The sequence below is a fragment of the Acanthaster planci genome, linkage group LG02 (genome assembly GCF_054643075.1).
Source record: "Acanthaster planci isolate LZ-2023a linkage group LG02, COTS_SCS, whole genome shotgun sequence".
Taxonomy (NCBI): Eukaryota; Metazoa; Echinodermata; class Asteroidea; order Valvatida; family Acanthasteridae; genus Acanthaster; species Acanthaster planci.
Genome location: NC_141778.1, coordinates 12129234 through 12155665, shown reverse-complemented (window position 1 = coordinate 12155665; position 26432 = coordinate 12129234). Strand labels below are relative to the sequence as shown.

The window sequence follows — 26432 nt, the reverse complement described above, 5'->3', positions numbered from 1 at the left end:
TATTCAGCTCTTCGTTTTGATCTCTCGTGTCATCTTGAGGAATAGAGACATTACATGAACAAAACAACACATTGACGGCAATGCATTGCAAAATGCAGGCATGCACTTTTAACCAAACAAACCAAAATTTGCAATTCATTTGACTTACTCTCGATAGTAATGGTGAATTCACAAGTTTGCGAGTTTCCACTGGGATCGGTGACTGTGTAGATGACGTCATATGTTCCAACATTCAACATTTCTCCTGGTGCGTGGTTATCATTAGTCATAATGGAATATTCCCCAGAATTGTCCGTGGCTACGGGTGGAACCCATGTGACCGTGAATGGAGCATTGTTCAGAGTGACCTCTGTGATGTCTGAAGGACAGCCTTCAATTACCGGTGCTTCTCGATCTACAGATAAATTGGGGAAAAAATATTACAGCTTGGTCTGCAGAGGACTTCGTTTGGATTGCAGTACGTGGTGGATAGCCACAGTCTCTGAAGCATGTTAAAGGCCTTCTGCAAAATGTCTTGCTGTTAAAAAATCATCCTTAACTGTGTCACAAGTGGACTTTAGGGTTCCAAAAAGTAAAATGTCCAAGTAGCTGAGAAGCTTGAGAAATCCTGAAGACAAAAAGGAGTGTTGTTGTATGACCGTCCAATCTTAACAAGCAGAGAGCTACTCCATCCACAAGTCAAACAGTGAAGCAGTGGCGAATGATAGAGAAGTCAGCTTCCTGTATTCAGGTCATGAATTGGACACTAACACTAAATGGTGGCCAAACGGGTTTTAACAGACGAGGAAGTGGGCTTCTGAAGCATTAAAAGATTAGAAGAGTACCTGTGACAGTGATGTTGAATTCACACGTGGCTGTTTGTTGACTGGAGTCTGTGGCAATGTAACGGACTGTCCAGGTTCCCATAGTAAATTGGCTGCCTGGTACGTAACCATTGGCCTCGATCACGATGGGAGAACTGTCGTCATCGACTGCCTCTGGTACCATCCATGAGACCGTGGCATAGGCCAGCTGTGCTGTGGTGTTGACTTCGATGTTGGATGGACAGGTGGTAAAGACTGGTGGTGCGTCACCTGTGGGCATGAAGGACAATGATACATTGTGAAAGCAGCAATGTAAAGTGGATTAATGGACATTTTGTCTACTTCCTCAACATCTACAGTTTTAATTTCCTGGCATATTGAACAATGTTCAACATCCAGCTTCAATACATCAAATAGAACATTTCAATAATACTACAGTTGGTTTACCTGTGACATTGACAGTGAAATTACATGTGTCCGTGTTGCCGGCTCCATCCACTGCAGTAAAAATGACAGGAGTTTGACCGACTCCAAACGTTGATCCAGACTGGAAGTTGGCAGATACATTGGCCTAAAATCACAACCAAATTGAGACAGAAATCCAATCAGGGATATATGCTTTTCAGTCCGTCAAGAAAAGGGATAGGGATATTATTCTATTAGTCTTATATTAATATGATAATTGCCTAGTACCTAAAATGAAGCTGAACATTGAGATGCCTAATAAAAGCAAACGACACGGAAATTGAGACCCCTGTACCAGCTGAAAATTGTCAACAGTGCACACACTAACACTTTTGATGTTTGTAAGTAATTTGCCCTCGCCACCTTTTATGAAGCAAACTCACCTCTCCTGAGTTATCTTTAGCCGTCGGTGGATTCCAGGTTGCGGCAACTGCTGACTGCGACGGAGGCAGCAACATGTTGATATCTGGCGGGCAGTTCATAAGTTCTGGGCTCTCCTCATCTACCAAAAACATAATAAACTCTCCATCAATGAAATTCTGAAAGCCTCTTCACAGGTGCTTTCCAGCAAAGTTAAGCTGCACTAAAAAGAAACTCACTCCCTAGAGCAAATGTCACTGACTGTGGGTTGATAAGGTTTGATGAATGTCACTGACTGTGGGCTGATAAGGTTTGATGATGTATGTCTTTTAACTGTGAGATGGACTGTGATGGTTGGACTATGAACCATCTAGACATGGATATGCAACTGTACACATACAAAGGCATGGACATACAATCTTATAACATATGACTTTAAGCACTCCTTCCCGCAAGGAGTAGACGTGATGTTGACTGCAGCTTGGTGTGCATGACATCATTGTCATTCATCAAAGACACTGTCTTGCACTGCTACGGTTGGCAGTGTTATGTAATCCAGTGATACACATTCATGTAATGTCTCTTTTGGCACTTTATCGGCAATAATGTGCATTGAACCGGCCGTGAACTGAAGTTGCACATCCCTGTGTATAAAATTGGTCCATTGTTGAACTGCTGTGCTTGATGATTTGGGCCCGACCCCAAGCTTAGATAGCCTTGTTGTCATTCAGTATTCATCAAACCACCGACAGGAAAGTTGTGCACTACAGTGTGGAAAAACTGGAGTCCGAAAGGAAACCACTGGATACTGTTAATGACAATGTGATACTCGTTCAACAAGGTGGACATTAACATTCTCGTACCTCGGACTGTTACAAAAAAGATGCACGTGTCAGTCTGACCCAAGGAATCAGTGGCAGTGTACGAGACTGATATGTTGCCAACAGGGAAGACATCACCAGGGTTCCTGATTCCTGTGACAGTAGGAGTGCTCTCTCGATCTGTTGCCATGGGAACCGTCCATGTGACCGAGGCATTGTAGAGTCCTGCCTCAGTGGGGACGACCTGATCCGATGGACATGATACAAACATTGGCGGCAGATCGTCTGGATTAGAAGAAGGAAAAAAAACAGACTATGTTACCAACCGCAACACTTTCAACACAGACTCTCGACAACATGGTCAACCATTCCACGACAGTTACCTCCAATCGTTGCATTGTAGATTGTGACGAGGAACGAGCAAGTTGCCACATTGCCAGCGGCATCTTCAAATTGGTATCGGACGGTTGTCTGGCTACCCAGGGCAAACGTGTCATTTGGCACGTGTGAAGACGAAGAATTGACCACGCCAACGTTGTCAGAGGCCGTTGGAGGTGTCCAGTCCACGACAACATCTTCTGTGGCATTCAGTGCAACGTTCTCGGGACAACCAGTAATTTGTGGCTGGATGTTATCTATGGAGGCCAAAGATTACGGGTAAACAGGTCAAAATTGGGTCAGCTAACTGAAGACCAACGGACTATTCTTTTTTTTTCTCTCTGAAATTGGAGGATTCAGCTGTTTGTCAGTCCTGAATCCTCCAGTTCTAATACAACTTCACACACCCTTGGAAGCAAGGATCAAACTGATGTTTATTTTTCACGATAGCTTTGGTATTTAAGGAACTACCTCCAACAGTGACGTTAAAGCTGCACGTAGCAGTAAAGCCAGCGCGGTCTGTAGCTACGTAGGTCACTAATGTTGCACCCAGGGGGAAAAAGTCTCCACTATTTCCATCCGCCAAAAAACTGACCAACTCCTCATTATCGTCTGCTGTAGGCTCTGTCCAGTTGGCTTGACCACTGGACTGGCTGGGGTCAGTTGACACCGTGAAACTGTCCGGGCAATTGGAGATAGACGGTGGAGTTCCATCTGTCGAGAGAAAAACAGACAAGGAATTTTGAAAAATCCGTCTGTGTAAAAAGCTTGAGCATACAAAACATGGTCCTATTCCACAGGGTTTTAAAGTTAAAATCAATCAAGTTGACTTTCTCACTTTTTTCTTGAGGTAAATGTTGCACACTTTTTCATTTCTGATTCCGACAAGTAACAAACTGCCTCACTCACCAATGATGGTCACATTGAAAATGCAGGTATCAGAATTCAACGATCTGTCCTCCACAGTGTAAGTGATCAGAGTCGTAGTTCCAAGCGCTAAAGGCTGACCATTATAGTCAGAAGTGATCGTCGTGTTCCCAGTGTTGTCAGTGGCATTAGGTGCTGGCCAGGATGGGACAGCGAAAGAGCCGTTGGTTGATGTTGCAAAGTCCAGGGAAGCCGGGCAGAAGGTGAAGACAGGTGCCTCATTGTCTAGCAGGGGAAAAAAAATTGTTGTATTGAGTGGCGTGATTTAAGTTGAGTAGGCCGACAAGTGTGTAGCAGCTTGTCTAAATGCTACAGACATCAGTGACTGGAATGTGCTATGAGTTACAAGTATATGTACAATGTAAATGTCAAAGGTCACAGCATTAAGCTGGTCATTTCCAAATCACCTACCTAACACCACAACAGTGAAAGTACATGTTTCCGTGTTCCCAGCAGCATCGGTGGCTGTGTACGTCACTTCGGTCCTTCCAGCTGGCATCGGATCTCGGGGCTCGGCAGTCGATTCAAATGACACCAAGCCAACATTATCCGATGCGGTTGGAGCAATCCAGAATGGATTAGCTACAGAAGCCCCCATGGCTAGAGTAGCGACGGTGGTGAGGGGACATCCGGTGATCTGTGGAGCTTCAGCATCTAAGAAGTGAAGACAAACAGCATGCTCTGATGTTAACAGTGCTCAAAATAATTTCAAGTGCCATTCATTAATGTGAGGCGAGTGCAACAGGCAAATGAAAGTAGGATATGTGGCCAAGTGCAGTGGAGCTCAAATCCAGAGACAAACCTTGCACAATGATGGTGAATTCACAAACTGTCACAAAGCCCTGGTTGTCAGTTGCTGTGTAGTTGACAACGATGTCTCCGACTGGGAGTGTCAATGGTGGGGTATGACTGGCCACAAAACTGACCACTTCTTGGTCGTCTGAGGCCGATGGTTCTGTCCAGTCGGCAACACCTGTGGCCATGTTTTGGGTGGTGTTCACAACAAAGCTGGGAGGACAGCCTGCAATCTTGGGGGCAACAGCATCTGCAGAGAGAAATTTTTAAATCCTAATTTTAAAAAAAAGGGGCCAACCTCAAACCCAAACAGTGGACGACAAGAACTTTTCAGTTATGATGGAAGCTGAGAGCACGAATCAATTGAGAATGAAGCCTAGAAAAACCACTGCTTGCTGTACCAACTGAAACCTGTCCAAGTGATTTCTGCAAGACTCACCCACTATGGTGACGCTGAAGCTGCACGTCGCTGGGTTACCAGACGAATCTACCGCTGTGTAGGTTACCAAAGTGGTCGTATTCACATCAAACGCCCCACCCGTGTAGTCAGAGGTGACATTAGGGGGGCCAGCGTTGTCCGTGGCAACAGGAAGGTCCCAAGATGGGACGACAGACAAGTCTCCAAGATTCTCTAGGTTCAAGGTGATGTCATCCGGGCAGAAGGTGAAAACGGGTATCTCAATGTCTGGGAGGGGTATGCAAAATAAAAGACTTTGCTCACTCCTGTCACTGTGATTAATTACGAGGAAAGCAGACAGAAGTTGAATTAAACAACTCTGAACAAATGACACAGCTTGGGATTGAAAGAAACCACACCAAGCAGAAACAAACAGATTAAACCCTCCTTTTGCTGTAACCGTCAAAAACAGACAAAAATTCCTTCCACTTCCCATGTGCAGTACATAGACATATCGTGTTACTTTACTGATTTTGACTGATAGGACAACTGTGTTGAGAGTGCATCTATGCATAGAAGGGTTTAAGGTGATAATAAAGCTAAACGTACAAAGATTTGTTACAAAAGAATGTCTGGACAAATTCCCAGAACTTTCAAGGAGACACAGATGCACTTGTATTTCCTATGAAGCTGTAAGATGAGACAAAGGAAAGGTACGATGTTACAGAGAGTTTAATTAATGTGAGGCCTCAAGAGGAAGACCTATCTCCACGGCAAACTGTCCGACTTCCTGTTATGCCAAAAACCTACCCACAACTGTCACTTCAAATGAACAGTTGTCCGAATTGCCACTCTGATCGGTGGCAGTGTAGATGACGATGGATACACCGATAGGGAATTCATCATTGGGCCGGTAGTTGGAATCCAACGCCACGCTCCTCATGGAGTTATCAGATGCTGATGGACTGGGCCAGAACACTGTGGCATTAGGTTTGCCCAGTGAAGTCGAGCCTCCTAGGGTGTTGGGACAGTTTGTGAGGACTGGCGGTTCCACATCTGTGTGGTGCGAAGAGGTGATGGGGGGAGGGGGGAAGGAATGTATGGGGAGGAGCAAAATATGCAGGGAGGGAGGTTGTAGAAATTGTGTCCAGGAAGGAGGGTTGATACCAAAACGAGAAAATCTATTAGTCTGACTTCCAATTCTCTCCGATATCATATAATAGTTAAGACCACGTAACTCTTCAGATGTTTTAAGTTATTGCTTGTTTAAGGTATTCAACATTTTCTCACCCTCCACGGTGACATTAAACTGGCATACAGCTGTCAACCCCAGACTGTCCGTGGCAGTATAGGTAACCTCAGTTGTTCCAATGTCAAACACATCACCAGAGTTGAAGTCAGATGTGAAGTTGACTACTCTTACGTTGTCATCGGCGACAGGCGCTGTCCAATTGGCTTGGCCCGTTGCCAAGTTGGGTGTGTTAGGGACAGTGACGTCATCAGGACAATTCATGATGGTTGGCGCTGTTCCGTCTATGCATTCACACAAAAAATTACACATCAAGTTCTAAAAATGACTATTTCAGTTTACAATGTTTTCAATACCTCTACAGCAACTCTAGCAGACCCAGTAACTACACTTTGACACAAGTTACTTCTGGAAAACTCACGGTTATACACTGCTGCTACATTTTAAAAGTTTGAAGAATCAAGTCAAGCATCAGTGCTGATTAACCACTTCACGCTGGGCCCATTTATCGATGTGGATTCTGCTGGGCCGGGTAATTTTTCATTTTTTTAAAATTCTGTGAAAATTCACAACTTTATTTACTGGACGTTTACACCCACATGAATGACTGTCTTGTGGCTACTCTAATCTGACAGATAACATCTACTGACACCCGAGTATTTCAGCCAGGCCAGCTGCCTTGTAAAAAGAGCCCAGATTGTGCAGTGTAACGTAATTTTCTTTTGTTCCCGAAACCGGCACAGTGCACGGCTGGCGTCTTTTCAATAGGGGCCAGATTAGAATGCAGCGGTATTGTATCGCTCATCACTGGAGTGCTTTTGTCCCTGATGGTAATTCGCGAGCACTGAATGCCACAAACAGTGGTATAATCTTTCAAAACAATAACCAACAGCTTGGTCTTTTGTTTCCAAGTATGGTCTTTTGTTATAAGGCCCAGCTCTTTTGTCCAATTTCGGGCTCCCCGGCTTTGTGTATACAGCCTATGTGCCCGAAACTGGGTACCCCGGTACAAGAAGCTTCGGGCAACCAGTGTTGTATTCGAGTCCATCACAGGTCCTTTCGCAAGTCCCTTCACAAGTCCGGTCACAAGTCCAGTCACAAGTCCTTTCGCAAAGCCAGTCTTTGGCATGAGGGTGAACAATTACAAGAGAATGTTATATATAACGGGTTTGCCCTTACCCAACGTATATTTATAAGCACTGTATGCTCAGTGCTTGTCCGAGAGCTTGCGAAAAAAACCTCACAAGCTTACTCGGGTGGGACTCGAACCCACGACCTCCTGCTTACTAGTGCAGATGTCTTAACCACTCGACCACCGAGCTTGCCGGGGTCGGCTGGCCGGTCCGAGTCAAATGAAGCAGCGGGTACCGCGAACTATTATCAAGATGTATTTTTGCGTTGGGGAGATGTTAATTATATATAACGGGTTTGCCCTTACCCAACGTATATTTATAAGCACTGTATGCTCAGTGCTTGTCCGAGAGCTTGCGAAAAAAACCTCACAAGCTTACTCGGGTGGGACTCGAACCCACGACCTCCTGCTTACTAGTGCAGATGTCTTAACCACTCGACCACCGAGCTTGCCGGGGTCGGCTGGCCGGTCCGAGTCAAATGAAGCAGCGGGTACCGCGAACTATTATCAAGATGTATTTTTGCGTTGGGGAGATGTTAGTTAAGACATCTGCACTAGTAAGCAGGAGGTCGTGGGTTCGAGTCCCACCCGAGTAAGCTTGTGAGGTTTTTTTCGCAAGCTCTCGGACAAGCACTGAGCATACAGTGCTTATAAATATACGTTGGGTAAGGGCAAACCCGTTATATATAATTAACATCTCCCCAACGCAAAAATACATCTTGATAATAGTTCGCGGTACCCGCTGCTTCATTTGACTCGGACCGGCCAGCCGACCCCGGCAAGCTCGGTGGTCGAGTGGTTAAGACATCTGCACTAGTAAGCAGGAGGTCGTGGGTTCGAGTCCCACCCGAGTAAGCTTGTGAGGTTTTTTTCGCAAGCTCTCGGACAAGCACTGAGCATACAGTGCTTATAAATATACGTTGGGTAAGGGCAAACCCGTTATATATAATTAACATCTCCCCAACGCAAAAATACATCTTGATAATAGTTCGCGGTACCCGCTGCTTCATTTGACTCGGACCGGCCAGCCGACCCCGGCAAGCTCGGTGGTCGAGTGGTTAAGACATCTGCACTAGTAAGCAGGAGGTCGTGGGTTCGAGTCCCACCCGAGTAAGCTTGTGAGGTTTTTTTCGCAAGCTCTCGGACAAGCACTGAGCATACAGTGCTTATAAATATACGTTGGGTAAGGGCAAACCCGTTATATATAATTAACATCTCCCCAACGCAAAAATACATCTTGATACAAGAGAATGCTTTGTCACAGCTCATTTGAATAACTTGTGAATTGGCTTCAGACTGAATGGCTTTTGATGGACTTGTAAGGGACTTACAGGGACGTGTGAGGGACTTACAGGGACTTGTGAGGGACTTACAGGGACTTGTGAGGGACTTACAGGGACTTGTGAGGGACTTACAGGGACTTGTAAGGGACTTACAGGACTTGTGAGGGACTTACAGGGACTTGTGATGGACTCGAATACAACACTTCAGGCAATGTCACTTGAACTTGATTGGATCTGCTTCTCTTTTTCTCGGAGTTTAGCTTCCAAGAAAAAACATGAAAAAAAGGGAGGCTTTCACTCACCAACAACCGTTATATCAAACATACAGATGTCCATGTTATTGAAAGCATCCACGGCTGTGTATGTAATGGTGGTTACCGTGCCAACCATCAATGGCTGACCATTGTAATCATTTGTCACCGTCGGAGGTCCTGCATTATCAGTTACGTTTGGCATGTCCCACATTGGAATGACGTAAGAACCATTTGCGCCCGTTGTTATCTCCAAATCAGCCGGGCAGAATGTAAAGACCGGATCCTCCACATCTGGGAAATCAGGAAAAGGGAGATACGTGAACTTGGTACCCAATAATTCATGATCGCAGTCAATACAATTTATTTTGTGACTGCTGCAGTCCACCCAAACTAACTTCTTTATAATCCATTAAGGTTGCACTCACAAGTCAATGAGTGTGACATTGACTGCATAAATTACAGACGAAGAGATAAAAGAAGAATATTAAGAGCAAATTTGGCAAACTAATGGACAACTAGGACACTATGAGATCTTCAAGATTAAAACATGTTTCATTAACCCAACCACCCAAAACCGTCCAATAGGTAAGTAGGGTAAAGCATAGTTGGAGAGGAAGAAGTGGGAATGACTGGTCTGAAGGTACAGGTCAGCTCCTTCCTGATGCGAAGCAGAGGGAGGTGATCTAGCTGACCTACAAAGAGGGCCAAATACCTACAACTTTCTGGCAATAAAGTACGCTGAATTTGTTTTACACTGCACCTCATAAAATTCTTTATGAGCAAATTGACAAAATAACAAATTCAAGGTTAACACATGATTTACTTCTGAACTTCAGAGCTCAGTGCCTCTGACAAGCACTAAAACAGACTGGCTCTGTTAAGATTACATGCCACAAACTGCACGAACATAAGGCAGGTTTTCAGAGGCAAGTTTTGGTGCTACCAGAAAAACTCCTACTGCACAGCAGTGAGATGGACACTCAACTGAGATGTCACCGCAGCATGTATCAATTCTACTTATCGGACATGAGGCAAAATATCGGCCATTGTTAGGCTACAATTTGCTCATGAATATTTATAAGGTGTAATAATAATGTCTACTCAGTGAAGCCTCTTGATAGAAAATATCTACCATCTTCCATTGTTGAACTGCCTTTTTTTTTACCTGCCACAATGGCGTCAAATTCGCATCTTGCCACATTGCCTGCGGCATCTACAGCAGTATAGACAACCTTCCGGGAGCCAACTGGTAACACGTCATTTGGCTGGTAGTTGGAGTCGAACGAAACGACGCCAACGTTGTCATTAGCTGTTGGTGCAATCCAAAACACACTGCCATTATTCGCCCCGGGACTGCTCGTTCCAACTGCATTGACGGGACAAATGGAAATCGTCGGCTGCTCTTGGTCTGCGGAATAAAAGAACCAGTGAAGAATCAGGTTTACATCTTGTTTGGAAAAGGGGATTTTATTGTTTCGGTCGGCTTTAGCAGACTTTTGGAGATAGTTAGATACAGTTCGACTCAATGGAAAAGTAAATGGTCAACCTTCGGTGGTTAAAAAACTTTAAACGAAAAGTCAGAGAAAGTTGTTCTAAAACCAACAAAGGTTGTTTGAAGACCCAGGCTAAACATCAAGCAACTGGCACAGTTCCCTGGGTAGGGTCCTGCAATTTCTCTTTTTTACCTTCAACAGTGACATTGAACTCGCACTGGGCAGTCAGGCCCACAGAATCCACAGCGGTGTATGTAACCTTAGTTGGACCAAGCGTCAAGTTGGTCAGTGGCTGCACATCCGGCTCAAAGCTAACCAGTTGATAATTGTCCGTTGCCGTGGGCTCTGTCCAGTTAGCCAGAGCCGTAGCCAAGCCCGGATCCGTGGAAATGACCATATCCATGGGGCAGCTGAAAATGGCTGGTGGAGTTCCATCTGGTAAACAATGGAGAAGGAAATACCCTTTAATAGCTCTAGCTTTCCCAAAAACCTAAATGCACCAATAAAGCAATTAAGAAGTTCTTTTTGGCATGTCTACATTTCAAAGACGTTGGGTTTATGAAATGATGTGTATACCAACAATAGTCGGGGTGTACAGTTCTAAAATCAACCAAGACACCGCAAAAACCAGATGTTGGATTTTGAACGACTGGTGGTTCTATAGTAGCCATAGTAACATTCAACAAGTAGTTTTTTGGTCCCAATGTGTTTTTCTGTTGACCTCGAGGAAAAACAAAAATTGTTGACATTTGCAGTGGATGTTGACATTTGCCGGCAAATTCAACTAAATGTTTAGCCAGCTACAAGTAGATAGCCCCCTCTTTGGTATATATACACACGAGAATGACTTTTGAAGGTTATAAATTTCTACTAAACTCCAAGTAGGGTGATTTAGTGGGTTGCACACGTCTTGAGATCACCATGCACTCCGAGCTGCATTCGATCCCCAGCTGCTGTCCATTGTTTTTTCACCCCCAAACTTAAACATTTTCTTCTTTTGTGATCTTTAAATCAACTACAACATTAAATTACAGAACATTCAAGTTTCTATTTCTGATTTATGGAACTGGAGAAATTTTAACGGCAAAACGTCCAAAATCGTAACATGGTCTGAATCCCGCCTTGTGAATACAAAGTCACAATGACGATGTTGGCGCAGAACCAGACTAAGATCTGTCAAGGCAAGAGTTTTAAGTCCTAAAAAGCAATTACTGTGCATGTATTCGGTGAGGTATCGCTCAGTTAAATTTGCCGTTAACAGCTAAATATCTACTGCCAGAACAAATGCAAACATAGTTTTTTTATATAAACCTGTTGAAGAGTTTCAATTAATGCATTCTAAATCCTCTCCCCTTTATTTTGCATAAGCCAATGGAACTTTTTGATCATTAATACAAATGGACGAAGTCAAGAACTCCTTTATCTACAAAATTGTTTGCTATTACACTCACCGATGACAGTGATGTTGAACATACAGGTGGCTTCATTACCAGCCTCATCAACTGCAGTAAATGTTATCAATGTTGTGGAGCCAACTGCCAGCCTGGTCAGATTGTAGTCACTTGTCAGCATCGGTGGGCCAGCATTATCAGTGGCATTGGGCATACCCCAGGTAGGTACAACAATTGCACCGTTGGCGTTAGTGGTAAACTCAATGTTTGTGGGGCAAAATGTGAACGATGGATCCTCACCATCTAAGACAGAAAAAGAGTCAAGCAGAACATCACCAATGGGTACAATAGCTAGCATATGTCTAAACTTAGGGGTAATTATAATGAGAGAGTTGTCGCTGGTGACACCTAAAATTAGTATGCGAGTTTGAAAATCTAATTACCAACAACAGTGGCATTAAACGAGCAGCTCTCGGTATTGCCTGCAGCATCGATGGCTGTGTATGTCACCAGGGTAGGTCCGATGGGGAACAGATCCGTTGGTTCAAAGTTGAAAGTCAAGTTTTTCACACCAACATTATCGGTAGCAACTGGGACCACCCAAAACATGGTACCAGTGGCCAGTGCAGGGGAGGTGCTACCAACGACATTTGACGGACATGACGTAAAGACTGGGCTTTGGTCATCTGTAGGAGCAAATAATATTAAGAAAATGCCAAGGGTTAAACAAAAAGCTAGAGATGAAAAAAAATGCTAGAAACTTGGGCGTCAAAGAGTCATAGTTTCAGGAAATAAGAGATGAACTGAACAGAGCCATTCACAAACTATTTATTGGGATTACAAGAAAAACAGCAAGAAGACAGACTTCTTTGATTCCTACCTGTGACAGTTACAAAGAAATCACAACTTGCATTGTCTCCATTAATCCCCCTGACGGTATATACGACTACAGCCCGACCCACTTCAAATGAACTATTGATAGGGCGGGTGGAAGTCAGATCTGCCGTAATGCTGGCGTTGTACATCGGTAGTGGCCATGACACTAAGGTGCTGTTGGAATCCAGGTCAGCGGGGACACGGACATCTGGCGGACAGGCTATCATGAGCGTATTCAGAGCTGATCCGACCAACAAAATGAAAACAAAACGGTGGTCCATTACTCCATAAACAGATTTCATGCACAAAGAAAATTTGTTCTTCCTTGGGGAGAGGCAATTTTAGGAATCAGTGAAAGATTGGCTATCGAGGCAAATCATTTGACATGACTTCTAACCTCATCGAAGTTCATACTCACCAAAAACGGTCACATTGAAGGAGCAACTGGCCGTGTTTCCATATGGATCTGTCGCTATGTAGATGACAGGAGCTGTGCCAATAACAAACTCTCCCTGCGTTCGTGTCAGTGCCGTGACATTGACAGAGCCCGAGTTATCCTCGGCAACAGGGTCTGTCCAGTTCACAAATGTCATATTGCCATCTCCAATAATGATTCCTTCCTGATCCGAGGGACAAATGGAGAACATCGGTGGCTCTTTGTCTGGTGAGAAAATAATGGCAATTAGCAAACGAATAGGATGGTAAACATCACACTAATTGGAGAACGTCTGATTTAAAAGTAAAACTAAAACTAATTCAATATAAAACAGCAATTTCAAAGATGGCAAAAATAGGGAGGCATACTCAAGCACAGATATTACACCAGACCTGAGACCTACCAACAACGATGACTTCAAAATTGCAGCGTCCAATGTTGCTGTCTGGGTCTATTGCTACAAACATCACCGGCGACGAACCAATTCCAAAAGAGTCGCCCGATCGGCTGGCGCTGGTTGGAGTTATAGTGGCACCACTGTTGTCAGTGACAACCAATGGGTCCCAGGTGACGACGGCCATATTGCTACCTGGATCTGTCTCCGTGGTGATATTGACAGGGCAATTTTGAAAGACAGGATCTTCATCATCTGGGGGCGTACAACAGAGACACTCAAACTTGACAGCACGAACATTTTGGTTCTTGTTCAAATATCAAACTGCCAGAATAAAACAAACTTTGCCCACAGACTTTTCTATTTTTTCTGATAACATTAATATCTGTTTGAAAAGTTTTCGAAAAAAGTACACACATAATTTAATAACTACAATTAAACTTGAGAAAACATCTGAGAGCCAATATGTAAAACTGGACAGTATGATTATTCATGTAAATGAAATGCTGACGTAAACCGTGAAAGACGTACTTTGCTGAAATATTAGGCCACTGTTTCCTCTTTTTTGGCTTACCAATTACTGTGATGGTAAAGGTACACGTGTTGTTGTTGCCTGCAGCATCAGAAATCCTGTAAGTCACGTCCGTCATTCCCAGCGAAAAGTTGGCATTAGGTTGGTGGGTCGACTCAAAGACAGTCACATCGGCATTGTCCATGACAATAGGAACTGTCCAGTTGACAGAGGCTCCAGGTCGACCAGGATCGTTTGAAACAGTTATATCACTCGGACAAGTCACAAACACTGGTGGCACATTGTCTGCAAGGATGAATGAAATAACCATTTCAAATGACCAAGTAGCGAAAAAGGAAGGGCGGAAGTTCTTGAGCACACACTCGGGAAATAGGCAAACCTAAATGAATACAACAGAACAGGTGTTTTCGTTGGTCAGTTTACAAACGCAAGGGGTAAACAGTCCCTGGATCCCAGTAAATTCAAGCTGCAATTTGAACATGTTGATTTAATGATTGAGCAGGATCTTACCAATGACTTCAACATAGAAAGTGCAGCTCTCCACGTTGGTGTTTCCGGATGTGTCTGCGGCGATGTAGGTAACTTCAGTGACACCAACCGGGAACAGGGTACTGGGATCTCTGGTCGGAATCAGAGATGCCACCTCAACGTTGTCCACAGCCTGAACAGCCGGCCACGTGATATTTGGTAGGGAGACATTCTCCACGATGCTAAAGTTGTTGGGACAATTCAGAATTACAGGCGGGGAGAGATCTGGGAACATTGAAGACAAGAGGTGTGAATCAGGGAGGGGCATAATCAAGATTTTGACTAAAAAGTATACCACCACCAAGACACAGTGACTGGCAATGTGTGGCCTACTCACAAGGGCTTGTTTATGGATAAAGTGTACAAACTGGACGGTGCCAATGCGGTGTGAAGTTTCTATTCGCGCCTTGATCTGTGGCACATAATCACTTCAAGACATCTAAGTGATGCCTGTCATACTTATTCACATTTCAATTTTTTTTCTGTATTCTATCAGATCAACATATTAAATTCTTTCCCGACACTGAGAACGGCAACAAGTAGCTGGCAACAGTCCCGACTTACCAAAAACAGTGACATTGAAAACACAACTGGCTGAGTTGCCGGCTGCATCGGTGGCATTAATCACAACTTCTGTGTTGCCAAATGGAAATGCATATCCTGGGAAGTACTCCTGAGTGACAGTGAAGTTGCCGCTGTTATCAGAAAACACCGTTTCATTCCAGGTTGCTGTGGCATTGGTGCTACCGTTGTAGAGGTACAACTCAATGTTACTGGAACAGTTGAGTAACGTGGGAGGTTCCGAGTCTGCAATGATATCAAATCAAGAACATCAAAAGTGAGACTGAAATGAAACAACAAGAATCTTGAAGTTATGTCAATTTAACTGCCATAAAATCTCAATAACTAGAATTTCTGGGAGTGGAGCAAAAACTGAAGTTTTCTGAATTTCAAGCCAATAAAAGTTTCTGAGTCACAGATAATAGCAAGCCAACAACATGTATGTACTACATGGAATCAAAATCAACTCACTCTGTGGTGGAAATGTCATGTGGGTCATTATATAAATCTGGGGTCCAATTTTTTTCCCATCCCTGTTATGTCTGACATTTTATTTTTAATGTTCAGAACTCATTGTTTCATTTCCAAGACTGACTAAGTACTGCAAATTTCCTGCTAAAACAAATAAAAATAGTTTGAAATCAATTTCAGTGACACATCCCTTGTCAAATGTGTCAGATGGTATTAAACAGGGATGAAAATATGTCCATTTTGGACCCCAAATTTACAGAATGAGCCATGTGGCAATTTCCCTTTTCACTCACTCTAAAGTGCATAGTTTTGCTTACAAATCATCACTTTTCTAAGATTTTCTGTTGTTACTTAGAGTTGTCTCTTCTAATAATAAATAAGCAACAAAAGAATAAACACTGTACTTTTATTTTAGCAAAACATTTGTGTTTTTAATCTACCATGGTCATAGGGCGGTGCACAATTTGACCTTTCCTTTTGTGGTCACATGACTACCACAAAGTGAGTCACTGGGATGTATGCAAGCACAGGCTGGAATTGGATCTGAAGTCACAATCAGGCTAGCTTGAGAGCCAGGATTTGTGGCTCTACTTTGGTTTATGCAGCATGTGGGCAAGGGGTCCTACTGTGAAAAGAGGAACTGTGCTTGGCAGTGATGACTCGTAACTCTAGTCCGTGTTCCTTTATTAGAACACTTTACTGACACACTTTGATGGTTTACCTTCAGCAAAGATTGTGAAGTTACAGCTAGCAGTGTTTCCACTTTCATCCTCAGCTATGAAGACAACAATACTCCCCCCGTACGGGAACTCAGTGCCCAAGGGGTAGTTACTGGTAACATTGATGGGTCTTCCTGAGTTGTCAGTGACGTTGGGCGGGGACCAGAGATAAACTCTAGACTGGCTGGCCAGAAGGACGACATCAGATGGACAGCTCACAAAGAAAGGATCTTCGTCATCTAATTGGGAGAGCGAGTGCAAAATAAATTAATTGCAACGAGAGCCGACAATCCAGAAATCATCAACTTGTAGAAATCTCTTCAAAAGAGCAGTGCTCAATGTACATCTGAGAAATGATTTCTTTCAGTTCCACAAGAAACACCAGGGTACAATTTTTTTCAGAGAATAAAAGCAATTCATAGAAGCAATTTCTGTTAGACACTCCTTTCACATGCCGCAGTTTGGTGTTTGGTATTCTTATATATGAGACGTTCAGGTATTTTGCCTGCTGACATCAGAAAATGTGCTGCTCACCTAGCACAGTCACATTAAAAGAGCAAGATGCATTGTTTCCCATTCGGTCGGCAATGAAATACGTGACTTCGGTGGTCCCCAGGAAGAACTGACTACCGTTCTGATAATCAACCTCAATAACAGTGACTTCCTGGTTGTCACGGTACTCCGGAGCCTCCCAAGTTACATTGGTGTAGTTAACTCTTGGGTCAGTAGTTCTGATGACGTTTTGCGGGCAGATGATGATGGGCACTTCAGTGTCCGTTGCTGTAAAAAAAAAAAAAATTCCAAATCAATTTTACAAAAAATAGCACTCTTCCCTGCAATGCGTTCCTTTAAGTCTCTTGAAATTCTTGAAAGGAATTTATCAAATATTTATTGATCAACTATCTGGTATCCCACTACGTACTTTCTAGTAAAAGTTGGCAACTTATACAAAGCCTTTGACCCACTCTTTGAACCCTAAAAATGAGTTGCGACTACTCACGGTAGACGATGACACTGAATGTACAGTTGGCAGTGTTTCCAGCCCGGTCGGTGACTGTGATTGTAATGTAATGGGTGCCGACTGCAAACTCAGAGTTGAGTGGACGGTTTGAGTTTACTGTGAATATGCCCGAGTTATCACTAGCTATAGGCATACTCCAATTGAGACGAATGGTTGTACCGTTGTCTGCGAAAACTTCAATGTTCCTTGGGCAAACAACCATCGGGTCCTCGACATCTACATGGAAGTAAAGAAAAATCCTTTTGAATTACTGCATTTACTAAAACACATAAAAGACAAAGCTACTGAATAAAAGGTCTCCCCTTGGCAGAGACCAATTTTCATGGAATTTCTATCAAGTTTTACTGATCCGATGAAATCGTCAAATACTTCCGAAACTGGTCAACTTACCAAGGACATTAACGGCGGTGGTGCATGTTTCAACATTGCCCGCACCATCTATTGCGCCATAGGTGACAGTGTTGACACCAATGCTGAACAAGTTGTTTGACGGGATGTCATCCGTCAGTGTCACAATGCCAGTGTTGTCAATAGCCGTGGGTTGAGGCCACACAACGTAAGCCATTTTGGTTCCCAGACTTGCATTAGCATACACTTCAGCTGTACAGTTTAAAATCTGCGGTTTCTCATCATCTGAAAGGGCAAATCAAATTAAACACACACATTTGCATACCATCTGAAACCAAGGCAAACTTCGGATTTCACTCTGTCAAATGAAAAAATTCTGTGGCACTGCTTAACCAATGCAGTAAATCATATACAGTACTTACGTTCTTAAAATCAAGCAAGTGTCGTCCAAGTTCAGTTTGTTCAAACAAGGCATATGTTGAGAGGAGCGCATAGCACAAAAATGATTCATTATGAGGAAACGTTCAGACAAGAGAGGAATTCAAGGTGAATAACCCCACCTTCAATTGTGACGGTAAACTGGCAGATAGCCTCATTGCCTGCTGCATCCCGAGCGTAATAGACAATGTCGGTTTTCCCAATGACCAGTTCATCTCCTGGTCGATGAGTGAAGTTGGAGTAAGACACGTTGACATTATCGGTGACAGCTGGGGCTACAGAGAATGTGCCTACATCACGTCCAGGCAGGGTACCATTGGTGAAGTCCATTGGACAATCAAACACTGGGCTCTCATCATCTTAAGACACAAAGCCAACAAGAAAAGTCAGCATTTAAATACACTATTCAAACACAAATCTAAGGGGTTTAATAGTCCAAGATTGAATGAAAGTACAAATTTATGCCACAAATTCTAGTAATATAGCTAAGGAACAAGAATTTCTTGCACAGAGTAACAAATACTACAAAACGAATGACATACCTGTGACGGTGACGTTGAATGAGCATATTGCAGAATTGGAGGAATTATCCGTGACAAGGTAAGTGACCTCAATGGTTCCTACAGGGAACTTTGATCCCACTTGGTGAGACAGGTCAACGTTGACAGAGCCAGAGTTATCTGAGATCACTGGCTCATTCCAGGAGACAGTGCCTTGGGGTAGACCTACATCAGTTGTGCCATTGGCACCGCTTGGGCAATTAACAATCATTGGATCTTGCGTGTCTGCGGAGAGGTTTAAACAAGAAAGAAATAACCAAGGAATTCTTCAAGGCAACAGCTCACGAGTGCATATTAATCTTTTACATTTTCTTCAAGCAGATTTCATTTAAAATTGACCTTTGGTTTTACCTAAAATAGTGACGTTGAAGCTGCAGGTGTCGTTGTTAAAGAGGACGTCATAGACTGTGTATGTCACAACTTCGGTTCCAAGGTAGAACAAACTACCATTTTCCCGAGTGACATTGACTAAGATCACTCTGTTATTGTCCATATATGGTGGCGGGGGCCAAGTCACTACTGTGGAGTCACTGCCGTTGTCAGCAGGAAGGACGATATCATCAGGACACTGGATCATGGGTGGCTCGGTATCCGTGGCTACAATCAAAGAAAAAGGCATCTCAATTTATCCATTACACTGGCTGCCTATTATAAGGAACTGCATTAAAGTTACTTCTGATTGCATATAAAGCTTTGCATGTTTTCCAAGCTGACAGAACTAAAATCTCAGTTATGTAATCTGCGTAGTTCACAGGACAAGTTGACACATGACCATTCTTAAAGTAGAGCAAATGTTACTCTTGGAGATCCTTTGTTTTTGCTGCTCCCAGGCATTGGAAATATTTCACACAAGAAAATGCAAAATCTGTTGATGTATTTGAAACTTTGCTAAAACCTCGTCCTTTCATGGAATCTCTAACCCTGTACACCGACTCTTGGCAAGTAATGGGCTGTGTGCTGCACAGCTGAGTACATGGATACGTGTATAGTGACTGTGCAATGTAAGTTGATGTAAATGGCAAGACGGATGTGTCCATAGCGCAGGTGGGAAATATTACAAACTAGGGATCATTCTGCAACACCGGGCTTGGATCTTACTGTAAAGTACTAAAAAAAGACAGGGTACCAAACACTCAAGGTCCGACTGAAGAGAATTTAACCTCGGCTCCGAGGCAGAAAACTCCATCATTCTGACTTAGGGTCTCTAAAGAGTTGGGAAGTCAAAACCTTCTGAATCTTGAAGTTTGTGCTTTACAGCCAAGGTTGCAAAACTGATGTAGAACGTAAAAGAGTCCAATGGTGACATCAAAAATTACTTACAGTTTATTTGGATGACAAAGGAACAGCTGCCCACATTGCCAGATCCGTCGGTGGCTGTGTACGTCACAGTGTACGTGCCGTTCGCAAACTCCTCCCCAGGATTGTAATTGGATGAGACGGTTACGTCTCCAGAATTGTCTTTTACCATTGGTGGTGTCCATGATATTGATATGTTGGTACCCGGATACGTGAACATATAGATGTCATCTGGGCACATTGTCAAATTTGGACGTTCAAAATCTGAAAAGAAAACACAAGTGCACTGATTGTTGAACCCCTAAAATAAACTGATTGGAACACATATCAATTGATCAGCTACTTGGCTGGTTTACTGATTGACTGCTTGAGTCCTATTGACAACAATGCAATGATTCTTATAGAAAGAGCAACCTTCACACTTTGCCTTTGTTGGAATCAGTATTGGTTACATTACTATTAATGAATTCTACTCTGTATAAACGATGACCTGTAGGAAAACCTGAATGGTGCTGCTTGAAAACCCCTTCTGTACACATACCTTGGACAATAATTTGAAATTTGCAAAGCTGTGTGTTGCCCGAGCCATCAAGAGCGATGTAGGTATTGGGGGTCGATCCAATACCTAGCACAGCCCCTGGTCTAATGGACGCAGTTAGCGTGACCGTTCCCGAGTTGTCAGTAGCGGTGGGTTCCTCCCAGTTAGCTACGCCTGTGGCTTCACCTGCTGTTGTGTTGACATAAACATCTCCAGTACAGTTCTGGATATCCGGATCTTCTTCATCTATTAACAAATAAGTGGCCACAATCAATTTTAAGCACTAACCCACTAGGTGTGATTTTATTTTCCTGAAACTCAAGTCAAGCAAAGTTAAGGATCACTGTTTAATCACCAGATGAGATCTACATTACCTAGATGAAAACAGAAATGACTAAGTTTCAGCAATCAACAGCAAAATCTTTGCCAATTTATAATAATTTCATATCCAATTACCACAGCTGTCTAACTGAGCAAATTAGTTATGATTGATTTAACAAGACCCAACTAGTAATTCACTGATTGGTAGCACATACTGCCAATTAAAAATATTGTAGCACAGGTAAAAAGATTTGAAACAATAATGCCACACCCACTTAGCTCTGGAATGGTCAGGTGCTTTCCCTTCTCAATACTGAGCCACAGGCAATGTCCAAATAACTTGGCTATGGCTGGCAAAAGCACATGCAAAAAAGAAGTCCCTGGAAGTGGCCAAAGCCACGTATGTATATTATTTCCTGCCTAGCCAAGATGAGGCTATATGCAAGTGTTGAACATTAACTTTGTCACAATGAAGACACTATTGTAGCACAACACTTATGACACTGCATGGGCTCAAACAAATTAATGCACCTAGTATAATTCGTAACTGATCCTGCAAAAGGCCGAACGCTGACAGATGGCTCCCTAATTGCTCCACAAAAACAACCGAGATGCATTCTGATCACTTACCAACTACGGTGATTGTGAATTGACAAGTCGCATTAAACCCTTCCTCATCATATGCCATGTATATAACCTCCAATGTGTCTCCTAGATCAACGACCACACCAGGTTCTGAACTGTTAGTGAAACTGACGACACCGACATTGTCTGTAGCCGACGGCACCGTCCAAGTAACATTAGCAGTGGCTAGACGTGCATCTGTTGGGATCTCCATGTCACTGGGACAAGGGGATAGACTAGGCGGTTGGTTATCTAGGATGAAAATAAACGAGAAAATGTTATCAGTTCATTATTATTTCACTCTGAATTTCAAATTATGCGTCTAAGAAAAAATTGTGCCCATCAGTAGCGTGACGATAGACTTTGCAAATCAACCGTTGTATGTTCAAGTTTTGTCAAGCAAAGTCTGAATTTTGTAATAAGGGTCCCTCCGTTCAAAAATCAAAAGTTGCCACAATGTGAAGGAAAAAAGTCTCTTCGGTGGTGGTTTAACCATCAAGGAATTTACTAAAATCTCTACGTAAAACAACAACGACAAGATGTGCAAAGAAATTAGCTGCAAGTGAAGTACTTCAGTGCTATTTCTATTGAAACGACCTCCAATCTTGCAGAAGCCCTCGGTCCTTGTTTGCTACTTGGCTAAATTTAGGCTCTTTCAGAGCAATCTTCTTGAAAGAAAACACCCTCTGAACACTAGGACCACTTTAATTGGAAATGCTGGCTCACTTACCAATTACCAGGACCTTAAATTCGCAGGAGTCATTCAGTCCACTGCGATCCCGCACAATGAACTGGACTGTAGTGTTCCCAACCGTGAATAAATGACCCGGATAAGGATGTTGCTCGACCCTGTACATGTCATTTTCGACAATGGCAGGTAAATCTATGGTTAAGTAGATCCCGTTTGAGCCTGGTGATGTAAATTCCACAAGGTCATCCGAGCAGTTGACCAACATAGGTGGCTGGGTATCTGTGGGTAAATCCAACAATGAGCAATGTATGAGACATTTAGAAAACTGATGGTGAGTTTTGCTAGGAGGGGAAAAAAACAGATGTCCTGATTCAAATACCTTTGATAGGATAATATGTGAAGGAACCTCGGCAGCAAAACATTCTTCCCTGAAAATTTTCATGAGATCTCAAGTCCATTACATTATAAGTTACGCACTTCCGGGACATGTAATTGGTCATCTTTTGGTCGGTTACTCCTAGGGATAGCGAGCTGATACGTATGTTACTTCCTTACCTACAACAGTAACAGTGAAATTGCAGCTAGCTGTGTTACCAGCCAGATCTGAAGCTGTGTAACCCACGGTCACAGCAGGTCCAATAAAGAATACAGACTCGTTAGGGTGTGTCAAGTCCAGCATTGTCACTCCAACATTGTCAGTGATGACGGGCACCGGCCATGTAACGACGGTGGAATTCGAATCGGGATCTGCTGGCACCGTGGTGTCATTTGGGCAGATAACAACCATTGGGGACTCCGAGTCAGTGGCTGGGGAAGAAATAGGACAGAGGTTCAATTCAGTATTTCTCCCATCATACAATAGGGTCACGTTCAATTGCACAATGCTTTGCATAGCACCAGCAATATTGGTATGCCAAGACATACATGTACTGTGCCATTGAACATACCCTAGCCTTCACTACAAAGAGGGGCAAAGACTTGACTGCAGATGGAAATCGTTTTTACCTCAGCGACGAGACACGCATATACTTTCCATTCCCTAAATCCTGAATCATAAGTACAGTTTAATTTGATAGACACAGGTGTAACTTACCATAGACAGTCAAAGTGAAATTACAGCTGTCCATATTCCCTGATCTGTCTGTTGCCGTATACTTGACAATGTAAGTACCATTCATGAACTCGTCACCAGTATTATAATTGGATGAGACCGTCGCAGAGCCAGAGTTATCTTCAGCCACTGGCTGGGTCCAGTTGACTGTGACGTTCGTACCACGGTCGGCAAAAGCGTACATGTCATCGGGGCACATGAGAAGTCGTGGTGGTAAAAAGTCTGGCAAGATTGAGAGAGAAAGGATTCCTCAACTGACAAACAATGGAAAAGGGATTCTAGAAATGCATGTATTTCCTATGAACAGTTCATCAAAAGGATTTATACACATCTAGTCTGCATCACAATATCCTAAGATGGCACAGAAACAAATTCAAAACGCATGTTGATCACATTCTTACATATCCAAAGTGTTCCCATCTGAAAATCCTTACCTAGCACGGTGACCGTGACAGTGCAGATGTCACTGTTTGATGCCTCGTCAAAGCAAGCTATGGTGACTTCCGTGGCATCAATTGGGAATTCATTGTCAAAGGTGGAATATGTTATGGTGACGGGTCCTGCATTGTCCCCACATTCAGCCTCAGGAAGCACATAGACAGCCACAGGTCGTTGACCAGTTGTGTTCAGCGTGACATCGATAGGACAATATGTGATGTTCGGCATCTCGTTATCTGCATGAGAAAATATCCAGAGCGCTTACCCTTCAAAAATTCTGTAAGTTACCTACCCATTTGGGCTATGCTTGCTTTTGACACAGGTACCACCTCTTAGAGCAGTTACCATCCAAGATGACAATTATGGTACCCTACAAAAAAAATTGCTGAAGAGCTGCGAACAAACTTTCGTCATACTCCTCTCTGATTGGAATGCAAAGCTGAACGCCCAGTGAGCACTGATCCAAATCACTCATGTGACCGCTTGGACAGTTTGGGGTCACTTGCCTAAAACCAAGCAGCACTGACCAGCTTCAGTTGTTGATGTTACTTGACACCCCATGCGCCTTGAGGGTTAATGACCGAAAAGCCAGCCTCGTCTACCAGTCACCTGCTTTTGTCTATTGACTGAATTTGACCGCAGGTCAGAGTACCAGCCACTATTGGTGACTAGCCTATGTATGAAGTATGGCAGGGGCAGTGAAATGAATTTTGGACTGCCTGACTGTCCAAAGTAGGCATCCAGTGCTTGCCTTTAATCTGCACGTCTCCGTGCATATCCAGTGGAGTAAAGGCATGGACCTAGACCTAGCTTTGGACAACAGATGCAGATGCAGCCTAAAAACCCTCTAAAGCCTTGAAAAGCCTCGAGTTGCATTCCAAGTTACCAGCTGTTATGCAACTCTTGTCTCACCTTCAACGACGACATCAAAACTGCAGGTTGCATTGAGGCCTGCAGCATCAAACACTGTGTACGTCACAGGGGTCATCCCAAGGGGGAAGACTTGCCCAGGCTGGTGGCTTGACTGGTTCATTGTAATGCCGACATTGTCTGTAGCCTCAGGGAAATTCCACACCTGACTAGACACGTTCTGGCCAGGATCAGTTGAAATTGTGACATCCATACATCGAGGGAACATGGGAGGCTCATCATCTGAAAAAAAATTTTGCAAATGAAAATTTTCATCTTCAAATTACCACACACCTCTCCTGTGCTCAAACTGAAGGTTGTGGATGACTAAATTTCTAATCTTCAAAACATACGGCATCATCAACTTTTTTGTCTCTATCTTCCAAGAGATTTTCAAGGTCTTCCCGGTCAACTATTTGCAACAAAGTTGCAGTCGATGGGGACATTTACACTGACAGGCTTCAACAATATACCACATCAAAAGCTTGATGTACGCATAAAATCCCTGAAATATCGAGCAGCTGCTGACAAACGGTGCCGTCACAACACAACACTTGGTTGTTGAAAATAAAAAGTATAACCACTGTGCATGAGACAAATCTAGAACAAAAAAATCTCAAAATATGAAAAACCTCAAATCACAAAAGCTTAAGTTTGAAAAGCTGTAATTAACTACGATTTGCCAAATATGAAAACAGAAAACCATATACATGTATTGCAGATCAAACCCATGTTTTCAAGCACCTCAATTACATTCAATGTTGAATAGCTGAGAATCTTGAAAAAGCTGTTGGTCAGAAAGCGTTCCCGGATGTTGCCACACATTTAAGAATTTACATGATGGACCAAGTTTGTTTCATGGCTTAATCAAAATATGAAAAAGAGGGCACAGTTCTTGACATTGAGATAGAATGGTGTAAGGAGGGCACAAGAGAAAGAGTATTATGACATCTGCAAAATTTTACCATAAACGGTGATGGTGAAGGAACAAGTGTATGTGTTTCCAGAGCTGTCGCTCGCCGTGTAATTGACGACTGTCTCCATCACGCCAAACTCATCACCGGGACGGTGAGTGCTCGTGTTACTAGCAACTCCAACGTTGTCAGCAAACACAGGTTCTTGCCAAGTTACGACAGCCATGTCCTGGCTAGGATCAGTGGGAACGACTGAGCTATTTGGGCACCCGGACACAGTCGGCTGTTCATCATCTAGAAACAAAAAGATAAAGGATGGACTTGGCAGGACATCGACATTTAAAGAAATGGCAAAGTTTAAAGGGTATTACGCTTCAACTACCGACAGATATGAGGATATCCAAAACTCTCCAACTTCTTATTCTAAAATGTATCTCATAAATTACTCCTCCACTCATCTCCATTCATCCCTGAAACCATTATTTCTGGTTCCGTTAACCTCTCTCAGCGATACAATATTGCTTACCTAGAAACCATTTTATTAAATTCAATTTAATCAGAAAACACAGTATAATAAATTCAAATGATGACTTTAGGGTCAACTTACCAAGAACAGTGACAATAAACGAACAATTATTTGAGTTCCCAGCACCATCGGTGACGGTGTAAGTAACAGTGGTGTTGCCAAAGTCAAAGACATCACCCGGGCTGTAATTGCTACTGTTGCTTATGACTCCAACATTGTCAGAAAACATTGGCTCTGGCCAGAAGACGACACTTGAATTCTGACGGAACGCAGTGGTGCTGACCACTCCGCTGGGACAGGACGAAAACATCGGAGCTTCATCGTCTGCACAAATTTAGACGTAGACAAAATCTCAGAAAATGGGGTGACAAATGATGGCTCATTAACCTCTTAACGCCGTTAAACACCATATGCCGTGGCTCTGTGTGAGGA

General features: G+C 43.2%; 1 protein-coding gene across 3 annotated transcripts in view; it reads right to left on the bottom strand.

The window, feature by feature from the left end:
- Nucleotides 1-26432, bottom strand: part of LOC110978223 (uncharacterized) — a 55328-nt gene that overhangs the window by 11056 nt on the left and 17840 nt on the right. For 2 of the 3 annotated variants that reach the window (XM_022233042.2, XM_087132722.1), the window contains 41 exons: nucleotides 26082-26324; nucleotides 25526-25768; nucleotides 24564-24803; nucleotides 23648-23887; nucleotides 23196-23435; nucleotides 22658-22909; nucleotides 22142-22381; nucleotides 21418-21663; nucleotides 20470-20712; nucleotides 19953-20192; nucleotides 18984-19229; nucleotides 18615-18857; nucleotides 18195-18431; nucleotides 17677-17919; nucleotides 17266-17502; nucleotides 16800-17045; nucleotides 16268-16504; nucleotides 15079-15321; nucleotides 14497-14739; nucleotides 14029-14271; nucleotides 13464-13709; nucleotides 13043-13285; nucleotides 12629-12865; nucleotides 12192-12434; nucleotides 11809-12051; nucleotides 10550-10792; nucleotides 10030-10272; nucleotides 8913-9155; nucleotides 6237-6479; nucleotides 5757-6002; nucleotides 4989-5234; nucleotides 4557-4799; nucleotides 4166-4408; nucleotides 3737-3979; nucleotides 3299-3541; nucleotides 2833-3084; nucleotides 2492-2734; nucleotides 1652-1770; nucleotides 1251-1374; nucleotides 825-1073; nucleotides 149-394 (listed from right to left, as the gene is read on the bottom strand). In XM_022233042.2, coding sequence (XP_022088734.2) covers nucleotides 149-394; nucleotides 825-1073; nucleotides 1251-1374; nucleotides 1652-1770; nucleotides 2492-2734; nucleotides 2833-3084; nucleotides 3299-3541; nucleotides 3737-3979; nucleotides 4166-4408; nucleotides 4557-4799; nucleotides 4989-5234; nucleotides 5757-6002; nucleotides 6237-6479; nucleotides 8913-9155; nucleotides 10030-10272; nucleotides 10550-10792; nucleotides 11809-12051; nucleotides 12192-12434; nucleotides 12629-12865; nucleotides 13043-13285; nucleotides 13464-13709; nucleotides 14029-14271; nucleotides 14497-14739; nucleotides 15079-15321; nucleotides 16268-16504; nucleotides 16800-17045; nucleotides 17266-17502; nucleotides 17677-17919; nucleotides 18195-18431; nucleotides 18615-18857; nucleotides 18984-19229; nucleotides 19953-20192; nucleotides 20470-20712; nucleotides 21418-21663; nucleotides 22142-22381; nucleotides 22658-22909; nucleotides 23196-23435; nucleotides 23648-23887; nucleotides 24564-24803; nucleotides 25526-25768; nucleotides 26082-26324 — 9726 coding nt within the window. The remainder of the gene's footprint in view (nucleotides 1-148; nucleotides 395-824; nucleotides 1074-1250; nucleotides 1375-1651; nucleotides 1771-2491; nucleotides 2735-2832; nucleotides 3085-3298; nucleotides 3542-3736; nucleotides 3980-4165; nucleotides 4409-4556; nucleotides 4800-4988; nucleotides 5235-5756; nucleotides 6003-6236; nucleotides 6480-8912; nucleotides 9156-10029; nucleotides 10273-10549; nucleotides 10793-11808; nucleotides 12052-12191; nucleotides 12435-12628; nucleotides 12866-13042; nucleotides 13286-13463; nucleotides 13710-14028; nucleotides 14272-14496; nucleotides 14740-15078; nucleotides 15322-16267; nucleotides 16505-16799; nucleotides 17046-17265; nucleotides 17503-17676; nucleotides 17920-18194; nucleotides 18432-18614; nucleotides 18858-18983; nucleotides 19230-19952; nucleotides 20193-20469; nucleotides 20713-21417; nucleotides 21664-22141; nucleotides 22382-22657; nucleotides 22910-23195; nucleotides 23436-23647; nucleotides 23888-24563; nucleotides 24804-25525; nucleotides 25769-26081; nucleotides 26325-26432) is intronic. The other variant, XM_087132721.1, reaches the window with a different exon arrangement.